Source organism: Haliotis rufescens, unplaced genomic scaffold (genome assembly GCF_023055435.1).
Source record: "Haliotis rufescens isolate VD_foot unplaced genomic scaffold, xgHalRufe1.0.p SCAF_8, whole genome shotgun sequence".
Classification (NCBI taxonomy): domain Eukaryota; kingdom Metazoa; phylum Mollusca; class Gastropoda; order Lepetellida; family Haliotidae; genus Haliotis; species Haliotis rufescens.
The window spans coordinates 19,728,142-19,747,683 of NW_025964372.1; the positions used below are offsets into that span (position 1 = coordinate 19,728,142).

The following is a 19,542-nucleotide window of genomic DNA, read 5'->3' on the forward strand; positions in this document are numbered from 1 at the left end:
TATTCGACTCTTGCTCAAAAGTTGTTTTATCAAGATTACAAAATTCAAGGCTTCAGTTTTATTGTAGACATGTGGAGGATATTTCCAATCTGATACAATTCGTAATTTTGACTTGCACCATATGTTCCCGGTTTTTCATGTGTTGGTGACGGATGCCACCGGTTTGGCGAGATGCGCTCACCTTTTACGAACACGTGGTATCATCACTATTTGATAGTGATTCATGAACACATTTTCACTGTCGGAATGGTACAGTCGACTCTGCTTTTAACAGAGATTTCTTGTGTGTATAGAAAGGAATTCGTCGCTTTTATTAAGGAGTATACAAGTTGTATGACATCTATAAGCAGTGACATGGTACTGACAAAGATTAATCCTAATATAAGCAGGCGGAATCTACTCCACACAGCGGCGCCCCAGACAACTGGACAGACCATGAAAACATTACACACATGTACTAACTACACACGCCATACGGTATAAACCTACGTCAGTGTATTCAAAACATTGTGAGTTGATAATCATGATGAAACTGTGCCACATACCTAAATCATGTACTGCAGACACACGGTAGCCGATATTATAGACCGATCCGTTATAGAATGACAGAGCTGTGAAGGGGAGGTCACTAGAAATGATCGTAGGACGAAATGTTTTTCGTTCTTGCTGTACCAGTGTGCCAACTTTGTATCTGCTGCCTGGAATATCAACCCATGTCAGACGGTTGTACGGTCGTTCGTTTTTAAAAAGCACAGTCGCTGATCTCTCAGTTATTATCTTTAATGTTGTATTTAGATTGTTTTCTTGAGACCAGTAACCCCTCCGTGTAGCGTAAGAGTGAGACCAGTAACCCCTCCGTGTAGCGTAAGAGTGAGGCCAGTAACCTCTCTGTTTGACGTAAGAGTGTATAGGTGGTACAGTTGTGAAGGCACTGCTGTAACCATCCGCTCTACTGAGTGTCACCAGTACCGGGCGTGTGGTGGTGAAATGAAGACTCTCTCCCTGTTCAATTGAGCGGGTGTAGAGACGACGCTCACCAGTAGAGACTGTGGCCCCGGTACTGAACGTGATGTGCACGTGGCTGTGTTCACTGATGATCTGCAGCTCCAGCTTGGTGTCATCTACAGTAACAACATACTCCTGTCCGTGGTGCTTGACTGGCAGTAGCTGGTCATACACAGTGTAATTCCAGGCATAGTCTATACCACTGTAGACGGCAACACTGTGTTCACTGTTAATGACCGTTCCATTCAGATCATGTGGGGTGTACATCATCAACGTTTGATATGGGTCAAGTTTATGAGACAGAGTATCGCCGTCACTGTATTCGTTATTGACAAAGTTAACACTTCCTTTTTTCATTCGAAAGGATATATCAACATTGGTGCTCATGTTGTGTGCAGCTATCAGCAGCAAGGATTGATAATTACTGTTAGGTGCAAGACTGGAAGGTACAATGTACTTGGTCCCAAGGTCAGATATTGGGAGAGGAGAGAATACACAGTCAGCTTCTACCACAACGGTTACAGCGTCGTCACTTGCTCTAATAACGACAGTTTTATTTTCTATAGCTCTCGTTATTTGCATCCTATCGCTTACACTGTCTGAATCTCCTTCGAAGGGACCCAATACACTGGATTTTCTGTAGGCGAAGTGTGGATTCTGTATCTCCACCAGGCCCCCGGTTTCTCCGGCTATGTACCTTATGTACGAGTCTTTGCCTTTATATGCCAGAGCCACCAAGGAGTCTTCACCTGTTGAGTCAATTCAACACAACATTACATCTATGCATTATGTATTGAATATTTAATGTCATGGGTGGAGGCGAGATCAAAAGGCCACAGATGTGCCGTACCCGTTAACCACTCCCCTCAGTAAGACCATGCCCTCAACTCAAATAGGTCTTTCCTGACTTTTGCGGGGGTCAATGTTGAAACAGTTTGAATAATGTCCGTCTCTGACCAAAGGTAATCTCCAAGTGTCGTCACAAACACTTGAATTTTAATCTCTATATTTCAGCAGTAATTGAGGGGAACTCTCGAAATTTGTCAGTGACAAGGTGTAATTGATCACTTATAACTTTTGCATTTTGGCATGTATCTTGGTCCCTTTACGTTTTGTTCATGTGAAAAATATTACTAGTTGATAAATCTTTGAAGGATTAGGGTGTTGCGTAAATTATTACCTTGCATCTGTTATGATAAATAAAATATGTAATAGTAAGTTAACTAAACGTAATAGCTAACAGTTGTTACATTCATTATTATTAGCTAGACGAGCCTGTCTGTGGATGTATAATGTTAAAAACATGTAAAGTTTAATATAATTAATCATAGGACAAGACAATAATATAATCGAAAAATGTGTGTTTAAGCATCGCCCTCTTAATCTTACTATGTTAATTCATGGCCTTAAAAGCATCGTCTTATAGACAACAGATAATGCCTGGACATATTATATTTCTTAGACAGCTTGGGCGAATCTGGGATCATTAACAATCATAAGCATCTGGCGCGCCTATGGGACGCAACTCTGCACAACGAAATATGGAGCTTCAGACGACTGGACCATCATACATCCGTGTAATGTCTGTTCCGGGTACCCGTTGTTTGAAACAAACATGCTCCAGACAAACCCCAGAAGAAATATCTAGGTCAGGCCGACACTGTGTCACGCCAGCAGACCCACCTGAAAGGAATGACATGATTGCTCTACAGATTGGTATATCTTTTGTGAAAACAATTATTGTTGTGGTTTGCACCAGGTTTTACCACGTGGGCTTCCCGTAAAAATCAGCCATTTTATCGTAACAACTTTACTATGTTATCATACATAGTATGTTAACATTGTCTTTCGGATTCCGGTATAGAATATATAGGTCCCCTGCAACCTATGGTGGTCGTAAGAGGCGACTGTATTGATCGGGCGGACAGGTTCGGTGACTTGGATAATTGCATGTTGTCGAGTGCCAATTGCTTTTCACACCAACAGACAAATAAACAAACAACAATTTTGCAGCTATGTCACGTCAACCTGTTAATAATCGAATCTGACTAAGTCAAGCACTGGTTGACGCCATAATCAACGTCCCAAGTCTTCGGCGATTCTAAGCAAATTACCAGTCAGATACTGACCACACGGTCCCCGCTTTACAAGCATGTGGTACTGTGGACCTATTCCAACCGTAATCCCCATAGGGAACATTATTAAATTGTTGTTAGTTACATTTTGTCTAATACCCAAATATATTAGCAATTATGGCTGGAGAAGCAAAATATATGAAGTCACTCCAGCAGACTGCCAATGATTTCGAATAAAATCCCAAAAATATCAACAAGTATTTACTTAACTGAAGGTCCCATTGTTTCACTTATATTTGTAATTCAAACCGTCAGTTTCACTTATCTACCGAAACAGATTCCACTGGACGTAAAAAGCAAATTAAGCAGTAATGAAAAAGATATGAATGGATCACTGAAAACCAGTGATGGCGCGTCTGTTTTATATGATGTTTAGGCGATCCATTATTTTTCACGAATGGGTCGTCCAACAATTATCTGGTTCTACATTATTTCAATTAATGTAAACAAAGAGTTAACAGAAGTATTTTGTTTATATTTTGACACGCAAATCAATGATTTTAAAAAGTAGGAAAAAATGTGTCGTAAGTAGGACTCGTACCCACACAATATGACTACGGCGACACATATCAGAACGCTGTGAACTGATAAATATTTTCAAAAGTGCATAAAGGTTTAGAAAATAAAAAGCCCATTTTTTACACCCCACGAAATTGCAAGAGCCTTGTTCAATGCATTGTAAAGACTTGGTGATCAACAGGTAACACATTTTCTTTTGAAATCGTGCATGACAAGGTTTAGATTTATCCTATGTTTCTTACGTTCTTAAATATTCGGTCATAGGTAAATGGAAGATTACCATTTTGACAAATATATAGCATTTATTTCAATGGTTGGGTAATTTAACTGCGTCATATTGACAGCAATGGCTCGTTAGTGTGCAGCAACCACATAGGGCGAGGAGACCTACTTATCCACAGACCATTGAAGGTTTCCGTTTATGCTGAGTATTTTTAACCCTGATTTCCTCGACGCACTGCATTGAATGGCTGTCAGATTTTTAAGTTACAAATGGCTTTAGGGAGTATACTGAAAAGAATGTGAATATGACGTGAAACTATAAACATACTTAAGCATGTGGGTTAACTCCCTCACACGTTTATATGCTTGCTGGTTATGTGTTGAAGCTTTTTATAATCTAATGACTATACTGTTGTGTTATGAACAGATATGTTTGTTTTAGGGGATAATTCACATAATTACGTTTCCATAAACATATAAATAATCCTCGCCCCGACATACGCTACCCTCAGAATATTTAAAAGTCAATTCCTGAGTAAAAAGTCTCAATAGTCTCTGTTCCTTTTAAAGCTTAAGCACCAGTTTTATACCTCAACATATTTTTTCCGTGTATTAATGTGGTAATATCGTTTGGACACGACCCTTAACATTTTATTATTGCAGCAGATAGCAGAGCAAAATACGAGCAGTTGATATATAATATAATATAATAGATTTGAAAGTGATGCTTAAACAGTTAATTTGAATCTGAAGGGTATTATGTTCAAGTGGTTTCTGTGATTCTGTTCATGCGCGTACATGTAGTGCGTGAGTGAGTGAGTATGGTTTTACGCCGCTTTTAGCAATATTCCAGTAATATCACGGCGGGGGACACCAGAAATGGGCTTCACACATTGTACCCATGTCGGGAATCGAACCCGGGTCTTCGTCGTGACGAGCGAAAGCTTTAACCACTAGGCTACACGACCGGCCCCGCGTGTACATGAACATGTGGAACGCAATAACTGAGAATATTGATACAGGGAACCTTTCACTGCTATTATTAACTTAATATATACAAACCCTTGGAAGGATAATATATGTAATAAAATCATTTTCATTTACAAGGAGGAAGACAAAGACAAAAACTATTACTATTGTTATAATCATATGCGATAGCATCTAATCTGATAATGGTGTAAAACACTTTTGGCAATGCTAAATCTGCCCTTGAAATTTCGTATAATACAGGACCGAATCTGGAGAGCAGAACGGGAACACTTCTTACTAAAAGACTTTGAAAGATTGTACTTGTTGTCGGCATGGTACCTCAGTGGGCTAGCATTATTAAACCGACATTAGTTATGACGAGTACAAACAGTGCTACTAAACCGTTCCCTATAAGTTTATAATTTGTAGAAGAACTGTGTCTTGAACGCAGCATGGCCACATATTTACACTATTCTTTCATGTCATGAGAAAATATATTTCTATATTTTTCGATTTTACACTTTTCCCTTTCCTCTGGACATATAATTATTATTCATTTGTTGTTGGTACTTTTTAATAATGATAAGGATGGTGTAAAAGAGTGGATAAATATAATTTAAAGTCATTAGGAGAAGCTCTTGGTAATCTTGCAGGGAAAGCTGCCTCTGCACTTCATGGTATATTAAGAAGTATTGTATCCTGGCTCTAGAATTTAATTGCTGAGACTGCTACTTAGCTCAGTGAAAACTATTTATCCAAACCATGAATAAATGAATAAACCTGCCGCAATTCCACCCACTCCAAGTGTTGTTTTCTGATCGATATGTTGTTGATTTTGAGTAACAATATGTGGTGTTTGTTCAATTATTGAACGTGGTTGAGATGTTACTTCTGTGTTTGGCTGAATTAGAACAGATGGCTGTGGTTTGACTATTCCTGTCTCACCCGTGCTTGGGTGAGTTTTTAAGACAGTGTTAATATCTAAACTGATACCTAGTGTTTGTTTATCAGTAGTAATTACAATTTTATTATTATAACCTACCACTTGAACAATCTTAGGTTCCATGTTACTCGGTGTCAACTACAGATCTGTCCCCAAAACATAGTCTACATTATCACCAGCATACTGTAGGGCATCTTGATATGGGTTGTTGGCCGAAGGTGGATCAACAGGTGACGAAATAGCATCCTCTACATTTCAGCCAACTGCGTTTGTGCCATAAATACTGCGAATCCACCAATGATGTTTGTACGTGTTTGCGCCTGAGCCCCAACAACAGCCCACACATAAGTTCTGACTGAGTCATTAAGTCTTTCAATACCGGGGTGAGTAATAACTTCTGATTTATTTAAAATGAATTCCAAGCATTTTCAGCATCTTGTGGTTGCTCAACCTGTTGAACAGCGAATACAACTCCACCCTCAAAGCTCATAGGATCATCTCTCCACTCGTTACTCGAGAGAGCAATGTCCTATCGAAGCCAACCACTTTTCAATAAACTATTGCTGACTTCTTGAACAGAGCGTGTGCCACTGTATGGGATACCTAGACCATGATTGACTCCATGCAGACGCCAATCTATATGTGTTGAAATAACGAATTCACCACACATATGTTCATATGCCGCTGATTGTATTGATTATTTGATGGATTCCACCCTGGGGTAATGGTTGACTTATATCTGCAAGGATACGTCTAATCTGATAGTATATATGAAAAAAGAAACACACACACACACACACACACACACACACACACACACACACACACACACACACACACACACACACACACACACACACACACACACACACACACACACACACACACACACACACACACACACACTATGAAATTGTCGGTCCTTTATGGTCTAAAAGGCCTATATGGAGTCTCCCTGATCAACACATCATAGTTATTGTAGGGATATTGCGATCAGATCATCTCTGTGCCTGAGATTTCGGTTTAGTCTGTTAAGGTATTAGAAAACCAAGATGCATTCGCGCATTTGCTCTAAAGATAATTCGATCATGTTTCCCGTTCAAGTAATTAGTGTTTACAGGAGTTCAATACACAATCTCAGTCTTGTAACAATTTGGGTCTGACAGTACCAATATAATATATTAAGGATTTTTATACCAATTCAACATATTGTTGATGTGAAATTCGTCATTATCAATAAATAGGACAGACTGAATAGGTTATTACAGACAGGTATTCAAAAGTCCCAATGGCCATGGATACTCGTTATGTGTTTTATGTCATGTTCATGTCGTCATTTATGTCAAGTAGGCAGGCACATTCTTGGTATCAATAAACGTGTATATGCTCAAACAGTTTTTGTTTTCACATTGTCAATTCAAATTGAAGGAACATTATCACGGCCCCAAACGCGAACGTTCACTTCTGTCTCCCAAGTCTGTAGACACATTCTGGTTCCACTAGACGGTTACTGTTAAAAAAATTGGTTTATCAGGGTTGTGTTATGTACTCCAAGTTGTGGGGAAAACTGATGAAACATATGGCTGACATAATAAAAGCTTTCTGATCCTTTGTTTGTCGTTGTACTAATGACTATGTTTCACTGATTGTGGCCAAATGGTAACAGAAGCCTCTGTCCCGCTCAGAGACAAACATCAACACATAGAGGTCAGGAAGTTATGTAACCGTCAAGGCAATGAGAGACATGTGGTGGAAGGAATAGCCTTGCTGTGGACCTACTGACCTCATGATCAGTCTGGCATGATTGCAGCGCCATTTTATCTCATTTTGCTGTTAACATTCTGTTTAAATATGTTTGTCCTATGAAGTAGGACGACTTTGTCACTATAATTTACAAGCTTCGGGTAATGGGGCCACAATAGATAGATCTCATGTATTAAAAATGAAGAACATACAAAAGGAGACAGTCCTTGGTTAAAGAATAACACCCGCTGTCCCTTTAAAGACCTTGACGTGCAACTTGTGTGCAGATGTTTCTACCACTACATATTCGTGTAACACGCATTTAAGAAACAAAACCATATCTGGAAGATTATTTCGGTATGAACTGCATGTCACCATGACACATGTCAACTTATGAAAAATCGTCAAATTATATGTGTGCATAAAGTTAAACTGAAGCAATTTGAAATAATACCACAGATATTATCTAGATTTTAAGTCTATGTTGTATTTATGAATGTAGGACACTGAAATTTAAATAATCAGTCAGGCGCTGTGAAGGGTAAAATAATTAAGTTTATTACCAATTAATATAACGCATTATTTTGGCAATCTTACATTATTCTAATTCAAGGGGCTTTCTTCCCCTGCTTTTGTGTTCCACGGTCAAAGGGACGCTACTCTTCCTGGTTTAATAGTGCAAGGCACCTTATTAGTGTATTATTCAGTCTCTGTTCTTCACATGCACTAAACAAAGTGAAGTAATCCATGTCGCAGCTGAATTTAGTTGCTTCATTCTTTTTTTCATTCACACAACCACACAAGTAACACGCATTTTTATTTCCACACGTAATTTTGTCAATGTTGTTGGGAAGAGAGATGTCGGGTCGTCGGAGAAGCAGGCGGAGGGGTAGTGCACCAAGCAGGTAGTCGTCGCAAGCAAGAAGGTCTGCTCAGTGGCGTCGAGGGTCGCAGAAAGTTGCTCCAAACGATGCGACGTCTGAGAGTGCTTTTCATAGAGACCACGTGGTCCCAGAGGCTATCGACGAGATAGCGCCTGTTACCACTACTCCTTCCGGAGGTGAGTCGGTGCAAATTGTTTTTTATCCTAACAATGCATATACCCCATCAGTTAACTCACAAATGTATCCTCCCGGAATTTCAAATCATGCCCCTCAATCCAAGTATCGTAACAATACTCCTAGCATGGTTAGTAACCCAAATCATGCCTCAATCCAAGTATCGTAACAATGCTCCTAGCATGGTTAGTAACCCAATTGCTCTTCATAATTCACAAGGCATTCCCATGTTTCAAAACGTTGATATGTTAAATATGCCACCACCTACAACAACACAAAGTGTGGATGATAACCTGGATTGTAATGTCGCTGTCAATATTAAAAACAAAATATGGAATGGTGAGTACATTTATTTCGCACTATTGCTTAAACAAGACAGAGATTTGATGGATTGTATGCCAACTTCGGCAGTATTCATCAGTACAGATGGACAGCTGGAGTTGAGGCCCAAGTTTTAAGGCAGGAGAATTGAGAACATTTTTGATTGGACAACGGCTTTCACAACTTACATGAGTATTTATGTCTAGCACAGGATGGACATGGTTCAAGGTTTACTGAAGCACATGAATACTGTCCGTTTAGCAGCGTCTCGTCATACTGGATTTGGATGGAGAACCTATGATGAACAATATCGTCTTCGCCAGGCTCGTGACCTGTCTCTACCCTGGGGAAAATTGAATGTGGATTTGTGGATGTTGTTTGTACAGACACCTTACCATCAACAGGTCAGTTCTGAGTTTTCTGGATTTCAAAAACGACACGTCAGCACATTTCAGGGCAAATTACAACGACCGGCAAGGAACACATGTAACAACTTCAATCAGAGCAAGGGCTTTAGACAAAAGTGCAAGTACCGACATAGCTGTTCCGCGTGTGGAAGCGATGCCCATCCAGCCTGCAGATGTACATCAGCCAGCACTCCTGCCAGAGTTATACAAGCTCGGTCGAACACCAGGCAGTAGTCGAGATCATTAACAAGATGACCTCAAGATCAGATTCAGTTATGTCTTTGATTAGGCACCTTGTCCTAAGTGTTGTTTGGAGTCGAATATCACAATTAGAGGCGAGTACATTGAGGGGAAAAGAATGTTCTTGCTGATGCACTTTCACGTTTTCAGTTAGAGAAATTCCGGCAGATTTGGCGGCAACTTTTATACCAGACTCAGTTTGGAAGATTGTGGAAGAGAAGTAAAACGATTACTAGTGGCGGCTATTTCACACAATATGAGGAAGGCTTACCAGGGAGCAGTAACCAGTTTTTCACGCTTTCGACAACATTTCAACTTTCCTTATCTTTGGCCGGCACCGTCAGGACAACTTACAACATTTATTGCATTTTTGGCCCTAAAAGGTTTGGCCCACTCGACACAGTGTCAGCACCTATCAGCGGTAAGCTACCAACATAAACTCACAGGATTTTAAGATACCACAAGCAATTTTTATTGTCTGAAAGATGTTGGAATGCTCCAAACGACTCAAGGGTCATAGGGACGGCAGGGTTCCAATCGTGTATTCCATATTGATTAAGATGCCTCAAGCTCTTGATGCTCTTTGAAGTTCTCTATATGAAGCTATTTTGTTTACAACAGCATTTTTTCTGGCCTTTTTAGGTTTCAGGAGAGTTGGCGAATTGGTTTACACTGACCATCTTCATTTGGAACGACCTCTTAGGATTTCAGATATCACAGTCCAGAGGACATTTTTAGAAGTAACCGTGAGATCGTCAAAGGCAGATCAGTTAGCAAGTGAAATATGCCGACTAAAAGCAATGAAGCAATACCTTGCGTTTCGTCCAGCGGGTTCAGTTTTTCTGTTTTGCCATTGGAACTGTCAACCTTTAACAAGATACCAGTTTGCAGCTATGGTTTCCAAATGCATCAGATATATGGGACTCGATCCATGTAAGTTCAAACACACTCGTTCCGCATTGGAGCTGCCACTACTGCCGCAGATTTGTGGGGTCGATGGAAGTCTAAGGCGTACTCAACTAACATTAGACTCTTAACTTTGAATGCACAATCAATAACTTCAGGTAATTTGATATTTATAAATGATAACATCTTTCCGAAGTGGGAAATGCATTGTTTGTAAACACTTTACAAGAGGCTTTTCAGCACTTCATGGCAGATACTGAAGTAAAAAGTAAGGTATGTTTTGGCTAATTAATATCTTACACCATAACAGTAATCACACTGCAAGTATTGGAGGAGATGTGTATAGACACATCTCGTGGCGGAACACTTTTGGGCTGGGAGTAGTGATTTTTGTGTTTTTAGGTCTTTGGGGCATACCCTCTAGGCCCTATTGTATAATGGTGGTTGTGGAGCCTACAGCAGACCCCCTATGCGCTTTTCCCTGGGGGGTCCCATCATTTGGCTCCGTATGGATTTGCTGTTCTGTCCGGGCACCTTCGGGTTGACAGTCAGCCTTGTTTAGCGTTTCCCAGCCCAGGAGTGTTCTCCAGTCCTTGTACTTTTCTGTATATAAACCTCTGGCCTTACATCCAACTCAAGTCTTTGTGTTTTTTCTTGCAATGGTGCAGCATCTACTTCTGCAAAAGCATTATCCTAAAATAATTTGGAACAAGAGGTATTTTACTAGATGTTGTTTCAAAGATAATTAATATGATACATCACAGATATTGTCATAAGGACGAAAAAAACATTTTAGCCAAATATAGGAAGAGTATTCCATGTCAGCATCTGTGCTATCGGTGTTTATGTAAGTTGTCACAGATGATTTGTATCACAGCATGAACTCAACAGATCATTATTATATCCCAGTGTTTTTTTAGAGTTATTCAATCTCGTATTCCTTTTTTAAACCTACAAGGTTCTTGTAAACTCACACGCACAAACACACATACACGCGCGCACATACACACCAAAATTTGAACATAGCACAGCACCATTGGTAGATCCCGATTGCAATTTTAACTATATCCGTATATTAAGTGAGCACAGGTCGTTCACCAGAAATTCCCATAGACGACGACAATCACATTGCAGAGAAGTGTTAGTTTGCTAAAGTTTGATGTAATTCCTTTTATATTGATGCATATTCATATCAGCCAGACATGTATTTTATCCGTAGAAAGGCGGTCAAGCCTACCGTACAATTCACAGTTACAATTAATTTATAAACTACCTCGGAACAAAATGAAATGTTTCTTCCTTTATCCTTTCAAACTTGAGAAGCCCGCATGACGTAAATATTTTTAAAATAGATCTCTTGTCTCTGTCCAATAATTAGATTCATGATTTACAGTATTCGTGAAGATTATTTAACAATTAGCCACAATTAGAGCCTTTGGTAGGAGTAGATGATAAGCATAGATTTGCTAAGTATTTTAAGATATTCATGCTAGCTCAAAAGAAACTTTGATTTATGTTTGTAGTACACCCCCAAAATAGGGATTACACAAGTGATATATTAAGATGACATACAACTCATACTTACTTACGTGTATAAACTACTATCAAACAATGAGGATAACAGGTGTTTGCAAAAAGGTGAGAGTATCCTGCACAACCGGTGGAACAAACACATGCAAAGGCAAGTTAGTTGTTAAACACGAAAAACACGGAAACGTATGGCACAAGTCAAAACAGAGAATTTCATCGGACATAACTCCAGTTGCTATGTGTTGCTGATTAAGCGCAAAGATATAAACTCTCACTGACTGCTCAGAAACATTCATGTAATATTAGTAATATTCAAATAGGTGTACTTATTCTTGGTGTGTGTGACGTGGATGCATATATATATATAAGCAACCAATTTATTTGGATTAGGGTCCACTGGTATCCCTTCAGCAAGTGCGAATCAGGTCCTAACACATCTGTTTTGTCATGTATCACGCGGTATACAGTCTAATCTCGCTTATCCGGACAATTGCTTTTTCTAAAAGGTCTTGAAAGGAAAGTTAACTTACAAAGTTGTAATATACGTGAAAGGCTTATTGTTGCTGATTAAGCGCAAAGATATAGACTCGCACTGACTGCTCAGTGACATTCATGTAATATTAGTAATATTCAAATAGGTGTACTTATTCTTGGTGTGTGTGTGACGTGGATACATATATATATATATATATATATATATATAAGCAACCAATTTATTTGGATTAGGGTCCACTGGTATCCCCTTAGCAAGTGCGAATCAGGCCCTAACACATCTGTTTTGTCATGTATCACACGCTGTACAGTCGAACATCGCTTATCCGGACAATTGCCTTTTATAAAATGTTGTCCAGATAAACGAGTTTCTGGATATCTGAATACCTTGTTAATTGACCAGAAGTCCTTCCCCTACCTCAATTCTACCGAGGCATGTGTGAAATGAATGGCAAAAATATGATTTATGAAGGATCGACCATTTACTAATAAAATACATTGTGCTGTACAGACCTACACAGAATGCTTGTGACAGCACACTGCATTATTGAAACGGCTAAAGAAATGCATATGTACCCTAGTTTAGACTATGCACTTGTTTTGTGTACAGATGTGACGGCGAGGTTAGGGCAACCTGACACACATGAGCATTAATAGCCATGTTTACCTGTACTAGTTGACTGCTAAGGTTGAACTCATTCATGTGTGAAAAATGTTGTGGAGGCATCTGTACATCTTCTTTGCATTGTTAAAGTACATCAAGATGAGTCATCATATACATTCATACATATTTGTTGAGCTCGCAACCATGAAGTGTAGCCCGGACATTTCCTCGAAAGTATGGGCGGCCATGTAGCTTCAATATATTAATAAGTTATATCACTGAACATTAGTCAAGGTGTATTCAGTAAACAAAGATCTGAGGGGCTGTATTTCCTTCATAGAACACGCGCTGCGTTCATCACAGTTTGTGACTTTCTAATCTAATTGGGAATCATGCAGTTGTTAGGCTTACGGATACTAACCAACTAGCACCTGTTTGGCAGGTAGGTTTTGTTAAGATTTGTTATCTTGTTCTCTCTCTACCCTCTACTTCCTTAATCACAATTTAAATCCTAAATAGACTTTCGGGCCTAACACTGTGGCAATTTTAGACCCTCTGCTTCTGTATTTACTTGAGCTCATTTCCCCTAATGTTTACATCATCTCATAAGACTAAGTCATCAATGATGTCAAAGCTGTCTGACATGTTTCTTATGAACAGTTTATGAAGCTAAACAATGTCCAATTGATTTAAGCACACAAATATGCGCTATCCATTTGATCGACGTTTGTATGTGATTTTTGGGGAGAGGAGGTGCTAACTACTACTTAAAAACAGCGATCATATTGGATTACAAATGAGATGGTGATAAGGCTCAGGTTATGAAACAATCTGAACTCACAGTATTGAATTACTACACAATACACTGCCTTGGAACCCAGCTTCAATGGCTACATGATCAGAGTGCAAAGATTGTTTGTCAATGAGATAAGCTATATTGTTAGATTTAGTTCTCAGGATATTAGTTCTCGAAATGCATGACGTAGCAGTCCCCTCATGTACTCAATATATGCTATTTCAGTATCCAAGTATCTTCAGGCGACATTTCCCAGACAGTGGAAAATATTCATCCTTATTCCAACACAATATTTACAAGCAAATGAGGAAAAGAGACAAACGATTTCTGTCCACAATGACTTCAAGTGTTCATTTCCGATGTGAGATATTGTGTTTAATTGTATATAGTGAGTGAGTGAGTTGGGTTTAACGCCGCTTTTAACAGTATTCCAGTTTTATCACGGCGTGTCAGCTTAATGTGGGAGGAAAGCCCGAAGTGATGCAGGTCTCAGACGTTTACCACTTCGGTGAAAACCACGAGCACGGGTATGGTGCTGACAAACCTAGACACATAATTGGGGCGAACCGGGATTCGAACCCACAATCATAGGTTTCTGGCGTGCCCAAGGGACGCAACTCTGCACAGCGAATCGCGGCGCCTTAGACGACTGGGCCACCCGTGCCCCCTTAATTGTATATAGCGTGGAAGTGGCAATAAGTATGGCACTTGTGCCCCATCCCTTTGTTTTCTTGGACAATAAAATATATTTGGTACAAATAAGAAAACCCCACATACTTCATATCATATTACATGTCTCTTATTCCTGTGTGTAGTATATTAGATAAACTGCAAAAAACATAATATTATTATTATAACATGGTTTTTATTTGTATTGTTTAGGATGTTACAAAATTAAACATATCTCTTTCTTTTGAGTCATTGTTGTTTAACGCCGCATCAACAATCGTCTAGCTATTCTCGTCTATTGTTTCCAAGAATTATGGCTCACATTTAACCGTCCCGTTATTTTGCAGATTGTTCTCTTCATTGGTGAAATGGCACACACCTGAATCCTATTCGCTTCCCCCAACATTGTTAAATATGTATGCAAACTGATCAACATGTCTTTATGATATTTGATAAGAACGTGATTTTATGGAATGTGTCAAGGCTACCATATCGCTTTACTAAGACGCGTGTGCGAGCATGTGCACGTGCATGTATATTTGTATATGCGAGGTGCTCGCGTCTCAGCTTGCATTATAGTGTTTTATTTAACCAGAACCTTCACAGAAAGGTTAATGGGGGCATATGAACCTTGTTGGCAAAGGTTTCAGCATAAGTGAAATTATAGTTAACCCAATATTTAAAATGTTGGAAACGTATCATCATCTTATTTTAGTACCGATAATATGAGCATTAACTATTCAAATACAAACCCTCGATATCCGGAATGATACATAACTTTCTAAGGCGTGAAAAGATTTGAAAATTATATATTTACAAATGTTTTCCCACCTAAGGAAACGTTCATATTTCAAAACCTAGTACACTTATAAAGGACTAGGAAAGCTCAGTACCTATTACAATTAAAAGGTATGCATTCGAATACTTTATGATCAAGTATTTACTTGGGTATTATTTCGTACCTTGGAAATGTCTAAAAGTCCGGTCAGAGCATTCAGGACAATGGTGCTTGTGCATACAACAATACACGGTGATCATATGTCTCAAAGTTGAAGCTCCATATCAAATAAACGCCCAAAGTGAATTCATATCGGAAAACACCACATAAAGCCGGTCACAGCATACATTTCCTATTATATTTGCGTTTGTTTCAATGGTGTAAAATCCGGCTTTTAGAAACTTCTAATGTGTTTCAAGATAGAGAGCAAACTTGTTACGATTCAAAATATGTATATCAAATACTAATCACAAATAATCAGTCATTGTGTTATGTGTTTAAAATACTACATTGACAATTATCTGGTCATCTCCATTTTATTGAATAACAGTAACTCCAACGTATGTTTCTTGACATCCCCTGAGGCGGTCTGGTAGCTGGGTGGTTAAAGCGTTCGCTCGTCATGCCAAAGACCCGGGTTCGATTCCCGATATGGGTATAATGTATGGAGCCTATTTCTGGTGTCCCCCATCGTGATATTGCTGGAATATTGCTAAAAGCAGCGCAAAACCATACTCACTCACTTGACATCCCCTACAGTGTGAAATCCAAAGCTGAGTGAAAAGCTGACTTAAAGGGCATGTCATTCTTTGTAATAATACAGTTAATGTATAAATTCCAAAAAGAAATTTACTCTGGTAAAGGATCCGTATCAAATGGATGATACATGTTTTTATATTGCAGATACTGGGGTAATAAAGCACAACAGAGATACTTACCCATGCCACTCTGCAGGACCGTCAAAAGAACCACCAAACTGAAGCGCTTGTAAATCATCCTCTCCATAGTCTGTTCCTGGTTCCTATCAAAACAAAGGATGAAGATCCTAAATGTCTACAGAGATGGCTGGTGGGAAAATCATTCCGCATCTGAGGGAGAGAACATCCCGTCACTGATAAGGCCTACATATACATGTACACCAAGGTGTTACATCCTTGTTTTGTTAGTGAGAATATATCAGAAAGAATGTTTCAAAGTCCATGTGTGTCAGATGGCTACAAGGAAGTTCTATTTCATCCCTGCGAGTGAGTACTTTGACGACGCAGTCAACAACGTTCAAGCCAGATCAGGAATCGAATCGTAGAAGTGTGACAGCAGCGATAGTACGACACGACAAGTTGATAGCGTGACACGACATAGGGATAGAACGACATGTTATGGTGATAACATGACATGCTATCACGATGAAGCAAAAGATCCATAAAGCGATATGGTCACGCGATACGATGATATGGCAAAAGAACAGCACGGCAATAGAGTAATAATTTCATATGACAATATGATGGTATGACAACAGACCGATATTGTGTAATTGCGGTATGACCATGTGAGGACATGACAACACTTTTAACTGAAACTGAGGCTGACTGGCCAATTGCAAATGCAAGGAACATAATATTATGGAAATGACCCAAAGTAGTGGCAGAGCGACATCATTACCCGAACCATAAAAATATACATGATATATTTCATACCTTGCTGTCTTCACATACATAGTTAATAATTAAATTTTCATTGTTCGAATCGTTCAAAGCGCAACAACAAGAATGGTAACACCACATTACAATAGGATCAATGCGCGTTCATGGTGGGGTGGTTTTGACTGGTAGCATCTGTTTTACCTGTGACGTCTCACTGATGCTCAACGGAACAACCTCGTAGGTCGATTGGAAACAGAAGACTTGCAGTCAGTTGTAGCCAGGATATTGAAATGTGTGCCAAGACACAAACAATTCCTCTAGTATCGATTCGAAAAGCATGGCACGTCAATTAACTGACCCAGGTCGAGCCGTCCCCGTGTTACAATGGCTTCCAAGGTCCGCTTCATACGGCTACGTTATTTGCAATTCTCAAATTGCGAAAGATATCTGACCAGACAGCGTCGAAACGCCTTCGTAACGCAGAGCTCGACGGCCTGTCAGACAAAGGTGTTGTTTTGACGTCAACTGAGCCGCAAGCAGTATCTGCCCCAAACAGCGATGAAACATTGTTCAGCGACGTTTGGTTAAGTGATTTATGCCGTACTAAGAATATGGGTAAGCCAGGATGCACCAACATCTGCAGATCGACAGATTTGGCTTTGGCAGCAAAATAATGTAGGCGAATTTCTCTCTCACTGGTAGAATATACCTAGTGCCAGGCAACTGAACGACCAAACGCTATTGTGATGAAACACTTCAGCCGCATGTTGTTTCCACCAAGTTATCCTTCAGCACGACAATGCTAGACAGCATACAGCTACATGTGTAACTGTTGATCTAACTTATTTGAAATCAAAAGGCAGGAGAAGTACTAGTATTCTCATCTTTCGGGAAATAAAACATGCAAGAGAAAGAGTTTGAAAGAAAAACAGGCCGCAAACTTTTGAGAATTTATTTTACGCTGCTCCCCATAGTACATAGTGCTTTTTGAAGCTATCTTCTTGGACAAAAAAAATGTACTTACCGCAAGCTCCCACTTTGATCTTGTCACTTCAGACAACGAATCGTAAAAGAGAACTCCTGTATATAGACGAATATACATATTATTTTAACAGACGTGTTGTACATGAATACAAAAGAAGGCGTCAAAATCCTTTTTATATACAACCTCGATCAACTTCTTTTCCCTCTTATCAAAATAGGTTCCATACAAATATCTTACATAAGACACAAAACGTGGATTCATAATTCATTGTTAACAATTAATTATAACGAAGCAATGATTATTTTCGACGTTTTTCCGTGGGGCTTCGGGGCAGTATAGGTATCAGATTTGGGCACAGCGTCATTGTTGTCCTAATAACTAGTTTATATCAATCAGCCGTAGCATTTAATGCTCTTTGGTTGATAATCTAAAATACACTTACACTTGCTGCACATTTTAAGTGAGACTGATACCTTAGATTACAGATTAGGTAATTTTAACTGTAGCCCTATCAAGTTAGTGAGCACATGTTTGTGGCCCAAAATTCACGTTCACTACAATCACACTGTAGAGTAGTAGAAGTTGGTGAGCTAAAGGTTCATTTCATTCCCTTTATATTAATGTATATTCATAGCAAACAGACAGGCACTATATTCGTACGAATGTCATGAGGCCCACAGTGCAATTCACACTTACGATTAATTAATAAACCATCTAAGAACGAATGTTTTTTTCTTCTTTTAGCCATTTAAATATAAGTAGTACCCACTAAAATCACTAGAACCATGACCAGTGTATTTAAAACTTTAGTTCTTTGTTCTTAGATGTATGTAATGAAAGAACACTATTTATCAACAATACTTGTTTTTGTGTCAGATATGGATCTATACCTCCATTTTAAGTATTCGAATACTTTTTTTTGTCTTTTTTCGGTAAAAATACATAGTTTGTGCCATTTTATAACAAGAAAAAGATCAAATATAATTTGCTTCCCAAATATTTGTTCAATGAACCGGCTGGTGCGATGAATAAGCCAAACATGGCTTCTGTTGTTGTCACCCAATTGGTTTGACTTTATATCACCATACCATAAGTGCATATTGTCTGTCAGGATAATTAAAAAATATGACATCTATATGCTGCTTATGATACTAAATTATGTTAAGTACATATGATTGTATGAAGGCTATATCATAAACGTTCTTTCATCTGAAACACTTTTTTGAACTCCAATGTTCAACGTGTGACTGTGAATGTGTCAAACGTAGATTCCTACATGTAGGTGTACACCTTGAAGAAGATTAAGGGTAGTCCTGATTTCTCAAGCAGAAAGGGCATGTCAAACAAACAACACACCAGGGACTGTCACGTTAAGGCGGAATGACCTACTTTATTTTGTAACTGATACTTCCGCGTTGCCAACTTTGTTAGATCGTAATACGGCCCAGTGATAACACAACAATGTCTTGAGTCAAGGTTGTTTATTCGGTTGTATATTCGATAACATGTGTGCACACATCAGCACTGTCAACCAGACTAACGTTTAACCGCCCCTCAATCACCCCACCCCACCGCACCCC

At 39.1% G+C, this 19,542-nt stretch overlaps 1 protein-coding gene across 1 annotated transcript in view; it reads right to left on the reverse strand.

Annotated features, from left to right (window-relative positions):
- The window catches only part of LOC125376812, a 28,068-nt gene that overhangs the window by 8,399 nt on the left and 127 nt on the right, over positions 1-19,542 (reverse strand). Inside the window, exons 2-3 of the mRNA XM_048388831.1 lie at positions 16,276-16,358; positions 546-1,754 (exon numbers count right to left, since the gene is read on the reverse strand). Of these exons, the coding sequence (XP_048244788.1) occupies positions 546-1,754; positions 16,276-16,342 (1,276 nt within the window). The 5' untranslated portion in view covers positions 16,343-16,358. The remainder of the gene's footprint in view (positions 1-545; positions 1,755-16,275; positions 16,359-19,542) is intronic.